This window comes from Saccostrea echinata, unplaced genomic scaffold, assembly GCF_033153115.1.
Source record: "Saccostrea echinata isolate AGI-Se365-2 ecotype Australia unplaced genomic scaffold, CSIRO_AGI_Sech_v1 ptg000033l, whole genome shotgun sequence".
NCBI lineage: Eukaryota > Metazoa > Mollusca > Bivalvia > Ostreida > Ostreidae > Saccostrea > Saccostrea echinata.
The window spans coordinates 8,092,200-8,111,776 of NW_026889782.1; the positions used below are offsets into that span (position 1 = coordinate 8,092,200).

Here is a 19,577-nt window from a genome sequence, read left to right on the forward strand (position 1 = left end):
ACATTTGGATGAGAGATTTGTTTGTTACATGTGCATTATCTGCTTCATGACCTTTTCGAATATATTCTGGTTTTAGACCGTAACTTTGACCTTAAACTTTAATCGACAGTGTTTTTTTTCCCATTGGTTATATATAGTTTTCATACGACATATTTTCTCTACGAGGTATTTCCCTTGGCTGCCATCTTGGTGGTCAACCTGGTAATTTCTCCTCTTTGTCTTACCAAATTTAAGAAGGTGCAGCAGAAATATTTGGTAGAAAATCTTTAGGGAATAAAAATTATATAAAAAAGGAGGCTTTAACAAATGTAAAGATTTTAGAAAAACAATGCTTCCTACCCCACAATGGCCAGTATAAACAGTTAAAGTTGGTTGAATAATGAAGGAATATGAGCATGTTGACCTCCAATATGGCGGCCAACGGGAAATAACTCTTGATAATTTGGGCCAAATGAAAACTATCTATTGGGAGACGACAGGGTTTTCATATTTTGTATGTCAATTAACTAAGAAAACACCTTTGAGGGAGGTATATAATTTTTTACTTCATTACCTTGACCTATAAGTTTGAAGGACAATCAAGATTGATTGAATGTTGTTTTAGTCCAGCACGAGAATTTTTTCACTCGTATAGAGACGTCACCATATACCGGTGAAGGGCTTCAAATTCAGACCATACTCGGCACTCAGGGCCATTGAGCAGTGAGGGTTCTTTTTCGCGCCAACGCTTACCTTGACATATAGGGCTGTTTATTGAGCAAAAAAAAAATTCGATACGATACGATACAATATTTTATAATGCGATATCCGATATATTGGATTCTTCAACAAGTCTATTGAAACAGTCATACAAATCATTAAATGCATGAATTTTATAAAAACTAATTGTTTTATAACCCATTTCTAGGTCTTGTCTAATTGTCTCTACAAATTTCACTTCAAATTCAAACTTTTAGTGACTGTAAAACAACATACGTTAAAATAAAGTTGTCTGTGTATTTTGTAATATTTATCTAAGATGTGCTATCTCCTTAATGATTATGTCATTATTGATCAATTTTAATTCAAAACAGTGAAAACATAACCTTTGGTGATTGAAATTCAAAACTTTTTTCACAGAATTATGAGAAAATCTGCCTGTCCGATACGTATTGGAAGTTATTTTTTCGATACGATACATTCTTAAATATCGATACGTATCGATATATTGATACAGCCCTAATGACACGGGGTCTTGGTTTTTAAGGTCTCATCCGAAAGACCCGCAACTTTCATTTCAAAGTGCCGAGCGCTTGGCAAAGGAAAGTTGGTACCTATTTTTATTGACTTAGGTCAGTCGCGGCCGTGATTCGAACACACGACCTTCCGATCACGAAGCGAACACTCTGCCGACTGAGCTACCGTAATAAACAAACAATATGATTGATTGATTTTATGTTGTTTTACGTCCCATTCGAGAATTTTTCACTCGTATAGAGACGTCACCATACACCGGTGAAGGACTTCAAATTTTGACCTTTACTCGGCACTCAGGGCCATTGAACAGTTAGGGATCTTTATCGTTCCAACGTCTGCCGTGACACGTGGCTTCGGTTTTTAAGGTATCATCCGAAGGACCCGCAACTTTCACTTCAAAGTGCCGAGCGCATGACGAAGGAACAGTTGCTACCCATTTTTATCGACTTAGGTCAGTCGCGGCCGAAATTCGAACTCACGACCTCCCGATCAGGGAGTGAGCACTCTAACGACTAAGCTACCGTGAACGGTAAAACAAACAAGAAAGTTACAAACGAATATGCCATTAATGAGTGCATCCTAAAATCTTAAGACATTATAAGCGGGTAACACAATTATCTGACACAATTATTTGAATTTACTTGTTCAAATTAATTTTATATTGTTAATAACTTTGGAATGGGAGAAGATAGGGTTTTCATATTTGACAGGAACATTACCTATGACAACACCTTTCAGAAAGATATATCATTTTTGACTTCATGACTTTCTCCTTGAATTTTAGCCTACTTATCAAAAATGTTGACTTTGGCCATAACGTTTGCTCCAGAAGAGATACGGCTTTCAAATTTTTTTCACAAGTGCATTACTTATACAAGATCTTTCGAATTGTATTATGGTATTTAACCTCATGACCTCGATTTTGAAGTTTTATGTAGTTTTGAGAAGCTTTAATCTTTGCATAGCTTTTATTAATTCAATAGTTTGTCTTTTTTATGATGTGCAGACAAGGCTGGAAACACACACAAGAAAGTTACACAAGACACCGAAGGCGAAGGACCACAATTCTTTTGAATCTGCTTGATTTTCTAAAACATTTAAATGATTTAACAAGGTTTGCATCTAAGTATTCATTCTTAAAATTTCAAAATGTGATACACATAATAACAACACACATTCATAAATGATAAACGTTATTAACGCTGATAGCTTTTTAGTCCTCTACCGGTGAAACCGGAGGGGACTATAGGTTTCATCTCAGTCTGTCCGTCCGTCTGTCTGTTCCACTTGGTTTACCGCATTTTTTTTTCTAAACGCTTGCAGATATTAAGCTGATTTTTGGTATGTGAGTGTATCTTGCTGAGTTACAGACCAAGTTTGCATTTCGTTCCGCTTCAATGATTTTTGGCAGAATTTCAACCTTTTCAATTTTTTCAGGGTTTTCCGCAATTTTTTTTTCTAAACGCTTTCAGATATTGAGCTGATTTTTGGTAAGTGACTTTACCGTGATGAGTTATAGATCAAGTTTGCATTTCATTCCGCTTCATTGATTTTTGACGGAATTAGGGAATTTTCAATTTCTAGCGGGAACCAGATTACACTTGGGGACTAGTATTGCTAATGCAATACTCTCACAATGCTTGTTTGATATTAATATTTTTGAAAAATTAAAGAAATAGAGTTATCCGGAGTGATTATTTTGTCCTTCCTTTACTGTGAAAAAAATGATACATTTATAATCCGCTAAACAATTCAACATACTTTATTTCAGATCATTTACTGCATGTCTTTTTTTTTTAAAAAACACTTTCATAAGTACATGTATACATGATAAATTTATCATTTGGTATGAGTTAACATCTGAATACACATCTTACTCATATTTACACAAATATACTTTATGCACTGTGAAAGTTGTTTTGAAAGAAAAAAACAACAACAAATAAACAGAAGCAAGAAAAAAAAGGGAGGGGGGGGGGGGGTAGCCAAAAAAAAAGAAGAAAACAATTGTTCTATTACAAATAATACAAAATGATCAATCTAATTTTTTCCTCTGAATCAAATAGGTAATAGGAAATATATATAACTATATTAATTACAGTGCATCACAAATAGTTTGCCAATGCCTTTCATATTCCTTATATCTACAGTACCAAACCATACCCAACCTGACATCTAAGCAGTCCCAGCACTCCCTGGCACTGCTTTCTGGGACTGCTTTGTTCACTCATGCATGAAAGAGGTTCTGAGTGACATGATAGCTCCGCCCCTTGTGTATTCTGAATTTGCAGCTCCCTGTTATGGTTTTGTTTACTTTCAGCAGAGAGGTGTTTAAGATAAAGAATAAAAATACAAAGGATTTCTTACAAGATTTTAATAAAAAGAGATAGATACAAGTGTAATTACTAAATGTCTTAAGGGGCTGTAAATTTACACAATTGTAGTCTAGAATTAATTTTAAAAAATGAAATTAGTTAAAAGGGAAATCAGGAGATTACTTTTATACCTTGAATTAAACTTTAATACAGGTGTTTGAAAAAAAAAGATATCTCGAAGGCCTATTTAATTAATTAATGCTAATTAAAACTTTAATACAGGTGTTTGAAAAAAATATCTAGGCCTATTTAATTAATTAATGCTGTCAAGTTACGGTATGTACTCAAAGTTTGCATTAGCACTATTTAAAAAAAAACAAACAAACTTGTCATTACAATAAGATATTCAGAGGGAAGTACTGTACTGGATTTTTTTTAACTTGAAAAAGCTAAAACCATGCTAAAAAAGAGCATTCCATGTTATTTTTTTACCGCCCTCAAATAAAACCTAATAATTTATTAAATGACCATGAAATAAAATTATTCTACCATTCTTCAGTCATTTAAACAATTATATTTGTGAACATTTACTGGGGGATCTATTTATGAATTTGTTTTTGATTTATAAACAAGTTATTAAAAGAGTAAATTTATAAACTTTTTAAAATTACATGTATTGGGAATTGTGACTTATTTCTTATTTGTTTTGTTTGTGTTATCCTGGCTGATTGGCCGATTAATAAAAAGCAATACAAATGTATGAAATGGTGTCAACACCTGAGGTTTCAATCGCCTTCGGGCATGATTAGCAGAAAGTCAATGCATGTTATTTGGGTATCAGTGTTACACATCACTGAACATGCTGGTCAACAATGGCACTAATTTCAATCTATGTACTGCAAAAAATCTTCGTTTTTTTCGGGATTAACTAATTTTGAACATAATCTGAGGGTTCCATTCGTGTGATTTACAGATGTACACTCAAACATTTATATAATAAAAGTATTATTGTTTTCTGTTACATAATCTAACGATAATTAAATTGGCAAGTCAGTGAAAATAATCATGACTGAAATATAATACTCAAAGAATTTTTCTAAAGCTCCAGTACTTAAGAAAACTGCATTCAGAGTATAGTATGGAAATCGGCCTTGCTCTATAACTATAAGGTCTATTTAAAGCTAGTTTTGATAGAAAATAAACAACTCAAGTTTAATTTTCTATAAAAAAATAAATAAATAAATATGGAAACCGATATCAATCACAGTTAATTAAAAAATTGATTTTTTTTTGGTGAAAAATTAATATACCACAAGATTGTGTTTAAATATTCATGTTATTAGTAGGTGTGACCGTCTTCTTTGTTCAGTATTTATTATTTGTTTCTATAAGCGTAGTGTGAATTTCTTACAATGTAACAGTTCAAAAATGACCGTCGCATGAGAATTGATACTACTCAGAAAGAAATGGATCATTAATTTCAACTGCCTTTTATAGTTACATTGTTTATTGGTAATCTCATTTCTGAGTAAGCTCCGCCCATTAAATTAATTAACCCCGCCCACTGGGACTGCTTTCTGGGACCGCTGTGGGACTGCTCTGGGACCGCTATGGGACTGCTTTAGCAGTCCCAGAGCAGTCCCAGAAAGCAGTCCCCGGGACTGCTTTGTGTCAGGTTGGGTCTGGTTGGTACTGTACAACTTTTGAACAACAAAACTTTTTTCAATAAAAATTCTATCTTTGATTCCCTTTAATATAGCGTCAACATTTATTCTTGGAACCTTCTTATATTTACTAACAAAAATAAATTGTTTTACAATAAGTATTAAAATGTTTTGCAATTTATAAACATTCCTATTTTCATATTTACCAAATTGTATTGCTTGTCTATCCAAACTACAATGGATATTTAACTTATTTAAAATCCATTCTTCAATGGTACACCAGAGTTCTTTTACATAAAAACATTTTACAAATAAGTGATCAATTGTTTCTATGTCACTTCTGCAGAAACTATATGCTGGAGAATCAATCAATTTAAGTCTAAATAGATAATGATTAGTTGGGATGATTCTATGTAATATTTGAAATTGTAGCCATTAAAATTTAGATTCTTGTGTTATTTTAAAAGGAAGTTCAAATATTTTATTCCAGTTTGCTTCACAAAGGAAGACACTATTTTCTCTCCATTTTTTGAGCGAGTTGACTGGCTCTTTCTTTTTACTTATAAATATATTATACATGTCCTTACAACCTTTATCATGTTTATAATACACAAAAATGGAATTTAGAATGTGTGGTCCAATTGACTTTATATTTTTAATTTCACTATTGTTTATATTTTTCAGTTTATCTATCACTGCTGTCCCAAGACCATTATATTCAATAAAATTTGTTTTCACTTTTAAGTTTATTAAGGAGTCGAAACTTATGAAACTACCCTCATTATTAAAGAGGTCAATAAGAAAAACAATGCCTTCATTAAAATAGTTTTTCTAAAAGAAAGATTAATTATTAATTTTAATCTTTGGATTATTCCATATATGTTCAAAGAGCACATGTCTCTTGTTTTCTTGATTTATCCTAATTAGCCTTGCCCATCTTGACAGAAATTAATTTATAAGAAATCTTCATTATTTCTACAATATATATTTATAGTTCTGCTATTCATTGATTAGAGTAGATGGCGCCCCCTATTTCTTCTTCCTGTGTCTGAATATACTCCATTACAGCTGTATAGATTATCTTGTACTCTGTCTGTAAAACATATATAATTTAGAAATGAAAGCAAACACAATACATGTATTTGAAAATCAATTCCTTATTTTTTTTTTTCTGAAGGAGTATTTTACTGCATGTATTCCCATGATGATGTGTGATATCATAAAAAGATTGAATACTAATTGCAAAACAAAAGATTTTTCCAGTTAGAAAAGCATAATATACTCTAAAGTAAAATGAAAGAGTTACTAAGATGTACATTGATGCGGTATTACATGTAATATGCAATTTGAACAACAATCAAGGAAATATTTACCCAGGTAGAGCATAGCTCAGGACGTCTTATTTGTAACTGCCGGACAGCGGTAAAAATATCGATTTCATCATCCATTGACAGCTGTTGCACGACATTGTATACAGCACATAACATTCCACATAATGCTGCACCGTCACTAAAAAAAAAGAGGTGTATTCTTAGATCATTACGAACGTATCTATATCCTTGTTGAATTATCGACTACCAAGAAATAAAATTCTTTAAGGTCAGACGACACGTTCCTCGAAAATATATAATTTTTCCAAAGAATTTGTCCTTAAAGTATTGAAATGCCCTCATAAAAAATTGAGTTACCTTACCAGGCATTTGGACAAGATACCAGAGGGTGATATTTCTTATATAATCCTTATGGGTAATCTTCTTAATGGCAATTATGTATGTCATTTTTTTTAATCATATTGAAAACAGTGTAGAAATTCTAAGAGAGCGACAATTATGATTGTTTTTTTTACATAATGCCAAGAGATGCTAAACATTTATTTGAAGACAGTGTCGTCTGACCTTAATCAGTATCACGGTTTCATCTTCGACAAGCATTTCGTCCTGCAAAAGTGACCCAGACTTTTTTTTCAAATTATCTTATCCCAAAACTTTCCATGGGCATTGTGGTTATGAAAAAAACCCAATCTAATTAAGTACCCAAAGCGCTTTTCTCTTCGAATTGTATTATTCTACAGAGAAATCTTCGACTTCTTTTATTTTACAGAGCAATCCCCCGCACACAAGCAAAACGCAATAAATGAACCAAAATATCAATACATTTCAGAAATATCGGTCCAAGTAAATAAGCTGTCCTTCCATTCTCAACAATTAAAATAATCCATACATTAAAAAGAAATGATTCCAACTGTAGAAATTAATAATATTCAAAGGTACCAAAGGTGCTAAAATTTAATACCTGCTTATTAACGTGACAATACCTGCTTATTACTGTGACATTACCTGCTTATTACCGTGACATTACCTGCTTATTACCGTGACTGGTCCTTCTTTCCCATTCCCTAAGATTGAGGAGACCATTTCAAGCAGCTGTTTGGCACATTGCCCTTTGGATTGTATGCTGAAGGTAGGCTCAATAACCTCAACAGCGTGGTAATTTTCTTGCTGTGGGAAAAATGCAGCATTTAAAAAACTCCGATTGATGTTATTAAGTCTACCATTCACAACGGAAGACCTATAGTGATTGTATTGTTTCTTTTTATTATTATTATTCCTCCCAAATTTTGTGAGAGCAATTACTCAAGATTCACACAATTTTTCACAGGATAATAGGCTGATATCTGAAGATATACAAAGTTTCTTTTTATGAAAAATTCACCTCCGGTCCGAAGTTATCGCCGTATTTCAAAATTTTAAATGGACTTTTGTCTTTTTTTGGGAAGGGGGGGGGGGGGGGCGGTTTGAGGTAAAGTAGTTAAAAGTTTCTGAAATATAAGATTTTAATATTTGTCAATGCACAAGATATGTTTCGTTTGTTTTCAGCATTTCCTGTTCGAACAGGAAGTGAATTTCTGTTTCCGTAAATTTTCGATTTTTTTGTTTTTTTTTTATATAATTACATTTATGTTAATAAATGCATTTTTGGCATGAGCTGTAGTTGGTGTGTTGGGAGAGTTATCTCCCTGCAGAGTAACACTGCCGTTAGGTGGCAGTGCAATACGTCAAAGTTTGTAAACAAAAGCTGAAATTCTACGGTAGTAGAAAGCTGGCTATTTAGTGTTTTCAAACACGGTGAGTGGGATCCATTTTATGTCGCAAGTTAGTAGATGTACTGTAGTGTAATTTTTCTATTGTGTGTGTTCAGCCAAGGCGGAAACGTCGGAAAAACGAATAGCGTGGGTTGCATTGTGAACATCCATTGTGAAAATTGGCGCGGACTGACCATCAACAATTTGCTACAAGAAAAGCATCATTAACGTGAGGAAACCCATAGTATATACATGTAGGTATTTAAAAAACAAACAACAAACAAACAAAACAACTGTTATTTATGGTTGAATTGTGTGGACGCTGTGAAAATACGGATCTGAGAGATATTGTCTGCCTGTGCTAAAGATATCCTCGATGCTGATTGGTCAGTTACATGTCAATATGTAAATGAAGCGACATGACCGATGTTGTGATTGTAGGCGATTCACACGTGAAAAGACTAGCAACTTTCCTTTCTTATCGTGATAAAAAATTTGATATTGAAGACTGCTCCGTTCTTTGTTATGGAATACCAGGAGGATGTATTAAAAATTCACGACATGTTGAAAGAATTGAAGTTTTTATAAAGACACATAAACCGAAAGGTCTTGTTGTACACTTGGGTGGGAATGATTTAGACTCTAAAGAAGTGACATTTGATGAAGTAAATACAATCATTTTGCGATATGTGGCCCTTTTAAACTTGTTTGCAAAAAGATATTCCCTTGAAATAATAGTGTGCCAATTACTGTTTCGTCAAAGAACAAGATATTTAACAGATTGTACTTACAATAATTTTGTGAGTTTTGCAAACAAAATTCTTAAGAAGGAATTGTCTAAACATTCAAATTTAAGGTATTGGAAGTTAAAGGGGTTAAAAAACAGTCAGGCTGATATATACAAGCAGGATGGTGTACATTTAAATGAGACTGTTGGCTACCATAAATATTATAGGAACATTCGAGGTGCCATTCTGCATACTCTGAAGTTAGTATAGTGAGCAGATGAATGACTTTAATCCATAATGCTTTGTATATATATACAGTACTATATATATATGTATCTTTTGTGAAAATTTTAAATAATAGTTGTGACATATTGCACTCAGTGTTGATATAAAAAATTTCATTGCGTATGAATTTGTATGACGTTCACATTTAATGCATACAGACATGTTTTACAGATTAAGTAGCAGTACATGCCAGTAAAGTTTTTCGCATCAATCAAAGACTAGAATTGGAAGGGATACTCTTAAGGTACTGACAGTGGTGTTAACCATGTTAGATAATTTACAGAGTCTTCGGTCTCTCTCATTATGTTAACAATAAGGAAATATCAGGTATATCCTATTTAAGATTATGGTAAGCAGGCTGAGTTATTCTGCCTAGGTTGAAAAAATTGATTCCTGTTAAGGAATTTTTAAATTATTTTAAATCCTGTAAAGGAATTTGCAATCATCCATTTATATCCTGTTTAGGATGAAAAGTTATTCCTGCTAAGGAATTTATGTATTTGAAATCAATTGTTTTCTATTTACCCTGCGGAGGATGAAAGTTTCTTCCTGCTAAGGAACTTCCTGTTAGGGAACTTAGAATCAGAAGTCTCTGAATTATCCTGCTAAGGATGAAATTGTATTCCTGCTAAGGAATTTTTAAATACATGTAAGACCTGTTAAGGACCTTGCAATGAATAATGGCTTATTCATCCTGCTAAGGATGATAAGTTTCTTTTTCCTGTTAAGGAACTTCCTGTTAAGGAATTTTATCAAAAAGATGAAAGTTTATTCCTGCTAAGGATTTTACTTAATTGTCTTGGCAATGGTAATTGCAAGTTGTTTTTTGCATTTTGATGTTAATCAATGCTAAATGCCATAAAGTACGTTAGTACTGGTATTGTAATAAAGCTATATTTATTTCAGCTCTCAAAATGCCGCCAGCACGCAAAAGAAGAAGACTAGATGATACAACTAGAAAGGAGGTTTCCGATCTGATGTCACAGATGCTGCAAACAATGGTACCAAACATTGTAGAAATGGTTACTCAGAAATTAAAGGGAGATATGTCGCATCTGCCTACAGAGCAAGGATCTCCTACCAACGTATGCAGCTTGGATGTAAGCCAACCGCCCCCAGATAACAATGTTGTAGCAACAGTCCATCAAGGAGAGCCTAGTCAACAGGGTACAAGCAGTGCAGCAACCCTGCCAAGTCAACCCTTGACAAGCAGTACCCAAGGTAATGTTTTAAATGCAACAGGTCCATTACACTCAGGTCGTCCCTTAGGACAAAGCATTGACAAGAAATTGAAAGCTAAAATTTGGGCGGAAGAATACATCCAACTTGGCGCTCTCCTGTTCAAGAATCCATATTCAAAATTACAAGCAGTGCAAGGTGCAAACAATGAAATAACTTTTCAGCACAAAGAGCAAAAGTTTTATTTGAAATCTTTCACTCAGTGGATAAATGCATTCCACATTTTTGTGTCAATTTATTGTGAGAAATTTCCTAACCAGTCTTCCAACATGATGAAGTACATGGCAATTGTACAGAAATTAAATGCAGATGTTGGGGAAAAGGCCGCTTTGTATTATGATGAGCAATTTCGACTGTGGAGAGCGGATAGCCCAAGTCTTATGCCCTGGCAGCTTATCAACCAGGAACTTCATTCTGAGGCACTACAGATTGGCTTAAAAACCAAAATTCAGACTTGGGAGAAATCATCAAAAACTAACAGCTCCTATACTCAGCAGTCAGGAAACAAACAGCAGCCCTTTCGTGCCAGATCACAGGAAAAAGGTCCGTGCTTTAGTTTCAACAACAACGCAGGGAAGTGCCTCAGAACAAACTGTGACTTTCCCCATATTTGCCTTAGGTGCCAAGGACAACACCACAAAAGAATCTGTACCCTCTCAAGTGAAATCCAACCAAGCCCAGTTAGATCCTTGCCAGCAAGCGGAAACAAAATCAGTCAGACCGCAACAAAGGCTAAGAAATAAAGATCATGATGTGGTTACACCGATAAAAGTTGATGTGTTAAATTTGTGGCTAGAGGGTTATGAGGAGGAAAAACTACAGTACTTGTTGGATGGGTTTACGTTTGGGTTTCGCATTCCATTTAATGGCAGTAGAACTTTTCGTTATAGTGAAAATCTCAAGTCAGCTCGTGAAAACTTAGAAATTTTGCAGGAAAAAATTCAAAAAGAAGTTGCCACAAATAGGGTCGGGGGCCCTTTCCATATCAATAATATTCCATTTAAAGCATTACAGATTTCTCCACTGGGTCTGGTTCCTAAGCAGAAACCTGGGGAATATAGGGTAATCCATCACCTCTCATTTCCTGAAGGGTCATCAATTAATGATGGAATTGATAGAGAACATTCAGCTGTATCTTATCAAACTGTTGATGATGCTGTTAAATTGATAAAACAATTTGGAAAGGGATCTTATTTGTCTAAAACAGATATTGAACATGGCTATAAAAATATTCCTATTCATCCATCTGACCATGAATTATTGGGGTTTGCCATTGGAAAAGATATATATTTTGATAAGACACTTCCTATGGGATTAAGTTTTGCATGTAATCTTTTTGAAAAATTTTCAACAGCATTGCATTGGATTGTAACCAACAAACTTAAGATTCCTGGATGTGTACATATGTTGGATGATTTTTTGTTGGTAGGACCACCTTCCTACTCTATATGTGAGAAACAATTATGCATACTTCTTAACACTTTTGACCACATCGGCATTCCAATGAAACAAGATAAAACAGTATTTCCAACAACCACCATCACATTTCTTGGATTGGAATTGGACACGGATAACATGATTATACGTCTCCCAGAAGAAAAACTTTCCAAGATACGCAAGGAAATTTTCAATGCAAAGTGTCGGAAAAAGATGACTCTACAAGAAATTCAATCATTGATTGGGCTATTAAATTTTGCCTGTGCAGTAGTTACACCAGGAAGAACATTCCTCCGCCGGCTCATTGATTTGACCAAAGGATTAAAAAAGCCTCACCATAAGCGAAGAATAACAAAAGATGCAAGAGCGGATTTAGAGGCATGGTCATTGTTTATTGAACATTTTAATGGTTCATCATTTTTTTTGGATGATAAGCTTCAAACATCAGAAACACTGCAATTGTATACGGATGCAAGTGGCTTAGGACATGGAGGGGTGTTTGGAAAACAATGGTTTTACGGAGAATGGACGACCGAATGGACTGAACATCATATATCTGTAAAAGAACTTTTCCCAATTGTTGTGGCTGTTCATTTATGGGGAAATCAAATGGCTAATAAGAGAATCTGTTTCTTTTCAGATAATATGGCAGTTGTTTACGTTATTAATAAACAAAGTGCAAAGGACCAGTCTATTATGAATTTATTGCGTCGTCTCATTGTTCAGTGTTTGAAATTCAACATTCTATTTTATGCTAAACATGTGCCAGGTGTCAAAAACATATTAAGTGACAAATTGTCTCGATTGCAGATTCAACAGTTCCGGGAACTGGCTCCACACATGGACAAGTCTCCATTGGAGATCCCATCAGAAATATACAAAATCTGAAAGAGGTGTCGCAGTTCTTGTTGGACAATGCCCTTACAGTTGGGACACGTAATTCATATCAGAGAGCAAAATTGGCTTATGAGGAATTCTTGGAAGACCATTTTCCTGGAACAGTAACATTTCCAATTGATGTAGAACATTTAGTGTTGTTTATATCAAATTGTTATCAAAAAGGTCTTGCACCTCAAACTGTTTGTACATATTTGTCTGCATTAGCACATTTTAGTAAGATGGAAGGTCATGTTGACCCTACTCAAAATTTTGTGATAAAACGAACAATTCAGGGTTTTCAAAAATTAAAGTCCACTGCAGATGTCAGAATGCCTATTACCCCTTCAATTTTACAAAAGTTGGTAAACTCCCTTCATTTATGTACATCTTCATTTTATGAGAAATGTTTGTTTAAAGCAATGTTTTTACTAGCTTTTCATGCATTTTTACGCATTGGTGAAATCACAAGCACAACAAAGTCCTCTACTGTCCTACCATTAACAGCTATACAATTGGAAAAATCTCCCAATGCCAGACCTAAAGAAATGATATTAACTCTAACAAACTTCAAGCATCATCAAGGCAAGCCACCTGTGACATTTCAAATAACCGCAGACACTGAAAAACCGGAAACTTGTGCAGTGCTAGCAATGTTAGATTATTTGAATGTAAGGGGTGAAGAAGATGGGCCTCTTTTCATGCTTAGAGATCAATCGCCTATTACACGCCATATGTTCAATGAACAATTGAAAATTTCTCTTACATTCTTGGGTTATGATACTAAAATATATAAGGGTCATTCATTTAGAATTGGTGCTGCATCATGGGCTAAATCAAAAGGAGTTTCTGATGATCAGATTCAGCTGTTAGGAAGATGGAAATCAGAAGCTTTTAGAAGATATATTCGAATTCCTTTATTAAAATTATAAACAACAAGTTTTGTCATTGTAAAATGGAAAAATTTCTCAGCTGATTGTAAGCAGTACAAAGTGAACACTTACTAGTACATAATAAGCCTTCACGTGTATATATTGTTATCAGGTACCTTTAATTGTAGCATAGAGAAGAAATTCTGCAAGAATGTGTATAGTCCCCTCATAATTGGCTTGTATTGTGGAAGGCTTAATAACAAACTGATACTGAATGTGTAATTTTATCTGATGTAAAAGTACTTACAATTTATTCTGAATGTGTACAAGTTTGGATATGAGGACAGGGGCCTTTATCCAATGTTATACATTTAGTGGTTTGAATAGAAATAGTTGCATGGTTGGATACGATGGCAAGGGTCATTATCCAATGTATATCCAATGTATTGTTTGAATATTTCGAAGGTTGAATATGAGGCTAAAGGACTTTATCCAGTGTATAATTTTGAATAGTTACAAGCCTTTGTCCATTGTTACACACTGATTTTTGTAGAAATAGCTACAAGATTTGATATTAGGACAGGAGCCAATGTACTGGTTTTTGAATATTTCCAAAGTTGGATATGAGGACAGGGGCCTTTATCCAAAATAAAAAAAAAAAAAAAAAAAAAAAAAAAAAAAAAAAAAAAAATTGAATAAGTTACAAAATTGGATGTGAGGACAGGGGCCTCTATCCAATGCATATGTAATTTTTAGATTGGTTTAATTAAAAATACAAGACTGGATATGAAGACAGAGGCAAAATGTCATGTTATATTAATTACTTAAGGTTAGTTTAGGTTTTTTGATTGTTAAATGTGGATTTAGCTACTTTTTAGTAATATTTTGATGTTTTTAAATTTGGTATCCATGTGTGTTTATTGCATTGTTTTTCTGCTGATTCTAATGTTGAATTAGCTACTTTTTAAACATGTTTTGATGTGGGTTCACTTGGTATCCATGTGTTGTACATTAGAGTGTAATGTAGGAATGAATTGTTTTGCCATACAGTCGAATTAACATTTAAAAGTATTAATGGAAGATAAATCTTATCTTTGTGTGAAATTGTAAGTCTTATAATAACATACTCTAGGTGTTTTCTCCTATTTTGTTTACCTCGCCCACAAAACTATTAGGTGGGGGGTATTACTAATCAGTCATACTTATTAGTAATACGTTGGCTGTTTTATTGGTCCCCACCTTTGATTTTGCAATAATCATTGAACTAGTCAGATGTTTCTCATAGAGTGTATATATTGTGAAGTTTTACAAAGTACATTAAGTTGACTTTCTCATGGAGTGTTATGTAATTCTCATTACAAAAGTATTATACTGCATTAGTAGTTTCGTCATTTTGTTAATAAATGACCTTTTTTCAATTCAAACTGTGTTTATCTTTTTGCTGCAAATCAAACAAAGCTAATAGTTTTGCTTGGGCGAGATGACAAAAAATTACATTTATGTTAATAAATGCATTTTTGGCATGAGCTGTAGTTGGTGTGTTGGGAGAGTTATCTCCCTGCAGAGTAACACTGCCGTTAGGTGGCAGTGCAATACGTCAAAGTTTGTAAACAAAAGCTGAAATTCTACGGTAGTAGAAAGCTGGCTATTTAGTGTTTTCACCCACCACCCTCCCAAACCTGTAATTTTGTTATGTCTGTTTTATTGGTAACCACCTTTGATTTTGCAATGATCATTGAACTAGTCAGATGTTTCTTGAGAGTGTATATATTGTAAAGTTTTACAAAGTACATTAATTTGACTGTCTCATGAAGTGTTACGTAATTAAGGCTGTTTTATTGGTCCCCACCTTTGATTTTGCAATAATCATTGAACTAGTCAGATGTTTCTCATAGAGTGTATATATTGTGAAGTTTTACAAAGTACATTAAGTTGACTTTCTCATGGAGTGTTATGTAATTCTCATTACAAAAGTATTATACTGCATTAGTAGTTTCGTCATTTTGTTAATAAATGACCTTTTTTCAATTCAAACTGTGTTTATCTTTTTGCTGCAAATCAAACAAAGCTAATAGTTTTGCTTGGGCGAGATGACAAAAATATTTTTTTATATTTTAAGATACTTTTATGCATAATAGAGATTGGTCCACAGGTGCCAAATATATAATTTGTTTTGAAATCAAATGACTCGTATTGTAGATTTCAGCTACTTTCGTTTTGCAATCAAAAAATCGAAGTACTGAAAGGCATTTCTTACTTTAAGTTACACGAATGTTATATTTACACATTTCTCTAAATACAAAAATTCATGCATATAGTATCATGTGTAAGGATGAAGGCTACATGTAACTACAGTAATAATCAAACTACCACAAGTACTGAAAGGACTTTCTTTAGATACCTACTTTTTTATAACTAGTATAAACAGGCATGTTTTTCTATACACAAAAATTAATGCTTCAAATATTTTACCCATGGAAGCTACTCTCATTATCCAATAAAAATCAAAGTACCACAAAGACTGAAACGACATTAACTAGATACTTCAACTAATATATAAATGTTTTTTTCTAAATGTAAAAAACAATTTATATACTATTATATATAAGGATGGTATACACTTTCATTTTTGTAGTAAAAATCTTAGTACCGTTAGTACTGACAGGTTGTTTTTCAGACACTCCCTCCTCTTATTTTTAAATAGTTTAAGTATGCTTCTCTTAACGAAAAAAGCAAAGGATACAATATCAACAAAGGATACTTTCATTTTAGCAGTAAAAATCAACGTACCGTAAGTACTGGCAGGTTATTTTCTAGATACTACCTACTGTTACTTGAAAAGTCTAAATATGTTTATCTTAATGCAAAAAGTAAGGCATACAATATATATAAGGACAAAAAGTTCTTTCATTTTTGCAGTAAAATCAATGGACTGTAAGTACCGAAAGGATAATTTTAAAATACTCAAGCTTATTTTAACTAGTGTACACTGTACACGTTTCTCTACATACAAAAATCAAAGAAAACAGTATCATAATAGAACGGAAGACATTTTGTTGCCATGGCAAAAAGTTTCTAGTTATTATATATATAACCCGCTTATATGAGACCACTATATGAAATATTTCAAAACTATATGCAATAACCCCAATGGCTGCCATCTTTATTTATATATTTACAATAATTTTCACATTATCAAAGTTTTGTGATATCAGTCCTATTCAAAAGTCGGGCTAGAAAGCTACTATTTCATTTGTTTCAGGTATAGGACTGTAACCAATCAGAAAACAGCCTTTAATGTAGGTGAGTTGTCGAATCAAACATGACGTCTTAAAAATGGAAAGGGCCAATATTGTAGGATTCGTGACTAGTTACCTCAAATAGAATATCGGAGATTAATTTTTTGAATATCCTTCTTAAAATCACAATAGATCTGCTATGACTTTGAGCCACTTGAAAACGTGAGATTTGAAAGATAAGATATATCCTCCTTGGTTGGTTTATAATTAACCATTGGGTCATGTGTAATGACAATCCCAACTTTTGAATACCAACTTTGTCAAGGGGTTGTGAGGAGAAACGGTATCACAAACCTTGACATTGTGAAGATGAATTACAATATACTTGTTCTATGAATACCGAGATCATTCGGGCCACGGTTTAAAAAAAATCTATTGTTTGCAGTTGCCGGTCCACATTTTTTTTTAGAGTGGATAGGCTTTTTTTTAGATTAAAAAACATTTTAATTAAGTTTCAGCTTTTCTTTTCTTTTATTTTGTTCGAGCCATAGGGGATTTACCCCTACTTTGACATACAACAAGAACAATTTTAAAGGATTTGGCAAGTTCTCTTGCAATGTCTTCATTTGAATCGTCTCCTGTATACTTACCCCCTTTTTAATAATATGAATTGTGGTACACTTTACACTTGTCAAGTCTTCTTTTTGATATAGAACTGTAAAGGGCGATACCCATTTAGATCCAGCGGAGTCTGGTAACCATGCTTCGCTCTGAAAAAGAAATACGCATCTCGATCAAAGTACAAATAAAAAAAAAATGGGGAAAACAAAAGGTTTACATTCATTATTTATCAATTATGCTAATATCTGGAATACATATACAGTATTTACATGTACATACTGATTTAACATCACTCAGGGGTTCCATGGAGATCACTGTTTCAGATTCATGATCAATGAGTAGGCGAAGGAAATCAACAGCGTCATCTGGTGTTGGATAATGGGTGACAATAAACTTGTTTTCATGGGTGTAAGACTAAAGTAAAAAGTAAGAAAAATATCACTGAAAGCCAAAATTGTGTGAAATATCAAATAAATAAACAAATGAATAAAGAAATGGTCAAACAAATCTTTCAGAACGTTTAAACCTCCTAAGCATTTTGGTTTAAAACCAAATAAAGTGCAACAAAAATAAAACATTTTTGATGTAAATTATGTACGGTACATGTACCAATGCAATAGGAAAAGAATGTTATATATCATGAGACTTATGAAATATAAAAATTAAAAATCTGAGGCTATTGCGTAGTATTCAAAGCATTTTTTAAAAGCTGGACTCAGATGTTGAATTTTACGTAAAATAAAACGCATTTTATTGAGAAGAATCTTTGACAAGGAATCATACCTTATTTCAGTGGGGTTCATAAAGCATCGATTGTAAATATTTTGAAAATTCTTTAAGAATTGTGCAAATTATAGGGATTTATCTTATATTGAACATATACACACCGGAAGAGAAACCGCGTTTATGTAATTTCCACGCTTTGGTATGCTGGACGGCAAAAACAAACTGTACTTGTCCACTGAAATAAACCATAAAATGTATTTTCTTTAGTAGACTTTTTAATTTCAAATAAAATGGAGCAGAGCAGATAAAGTCTACTTTATATTTTAATATTTACGAGGAAGAACTGTCACATCACCCCGGCTTGATTGCCTGCTCATCTTGTAATCACTCTCTGTATAAGAAGGTCGAACTTTTAACAGAGTCTGGAAAATGAAGAAAGGAATGCAATTATTTCAAAATTTTACTGATACTTTTTAGTTCTTATTTGGGTGTATATTACCTGAAACTCTTCTCTAAGATCACTTTGGTTTTCCGGTTTATTTTTCCTTTTGGCCTGGGTTTTTGTTAGGAATTCACTTTTCTTCATAATCGCCGGTGAGGCTTTAAAGACATGTTCCAGTGCCAGATATATGGTCATGTACTGCTCCTAAGATAGGTTTGTAATCGTGCAATTACTTGTTATTGATATTACAAGTACTGTTAAATCACTTTAACTCTTGGAAGTCAGTGTTCGTGGGTAAGCAAAATTTTGTTGGTTCGCGGGAACGTTATTTCGTGGGTAATAGTATATATAGAAGATTCAATAAATAGATCTGTTGACGAAATTTTTCGTGGGGATGTAAATTCGTGGATAAGGGTGACCCAAGAATTCTACGAACATTGATCTCCCAAGAACAGTCATGATTCCACAGTAATAAGAACTTAATTCATGATTATGTTGAGCTAATGTTTTTTAAACCTAGAAATTTAATTTATGTAATGTAAAATTAAAGCAAGCTGGAAAAAAATCCAACAGTTAGCTTATATCATTCAATAGAAGGATGAAACCATCCAACCACAAGGTAAAGCCGACCAACAGAAAGCTGATGGTCTTAAGTATCAGTTTGATGAAGGCCTTAAACATTAAGCTAAAACCATTATGGGGGATGATACTTTGACGACAGATATCAAGCAAGGAGGAAATACCTTTAAACTACACTACTACATTAGCACAATCCTACAAACAGAGCACCGTCCACCAGCAGCTGAAACCATCCA

At 33.4% G+C, this 19,577-nt stretch overlaps 2 protein-coding genes across 2 annotated transcripts in view; one reads left to right on the plus strand and one right to left on the minus strand.

Annotated features, from left to right (window-relative positions):
- Positions 1–5,220: 5,220 nt before the first annotated feature.
- The window catches only part of LOC133198070 (receptor-type tyrosine-protein phosphatase epsilon-like), a 39,795-nt gene continuing 25,438 nt past the window's right edge, over positions 5,221–19,577 (minus strand). The window contains exons 17-24 of the mRNA XM_061334219.1: positions 18,820–18,966; positions 18,655–18,742; positions 18,482–18,555; positions 17,874–18,008; positions 17,624–17,743; positions 7,574–7,713; positions 6,589–6,724; positions 5,221–6,308 (exon numbers count right to left, since the gene is read on the minus strand). Coding sequence (XP_061190203.1) covers positions 6,219–6,308; positions 6,589–6,724; positions 7,574–7,713; positions 17,624–17,743; positions 17,874–18,008; positions 18,482–18,555; positions 18,655–18,742; positions 18,820–18,966 — 930 coding nt within the window. The 3' untranslated portion in view covers positions 5,221–6,218. The remainder of the gene's footprint in view (positions 6,309–6,588; positions 6,725–7,573; positions 7,714–17,623; positions 17,744–17,873; positions 18,009–18,481; positions 18,556–18,654; positions 18,743–18,819; positions 18,967–19,577) is intronic.
- Positions 8,569–14,364, plus strand: LOC133198968 (uncharacterized). The gene is made up of 4 exons (XM_061334865.1): positions 8,569–9,285; positions 9,482–9,554; positions 10,217–10,531; positions 12,797–14,364. The coding sequence occupies exons 3-4, from the start codon at positions 10,225–10,227 to the stop codon at positions 13,792–13,794; spliced, it is 1,305 nt and encodes a 434-aa protein (XP_061190849.1). The 5' UTR covers positions 8,569–9,285; positions 9,482–9,554; positions 10,217–10,224; the 3' UTR covers positions 13,795–14,364.

Excerpts from the sequence above, each read along its gene's own strand:
- LOC133198968 (XM_061334865.1), top strand. The coding sequence starts at position 10,225 with ATGCCGCCAGCACGCAAAAGAAGAAGACTAGATGATACAACTAGAAAG. Across the intron at positions 10,532-12,796 it reads CTTGACAAGCAGTACCCAAG|ATTCAACAGTTCCGGGAACT; the intron begins GTAATGTTTTAA and ends TCTCGATTGCAG.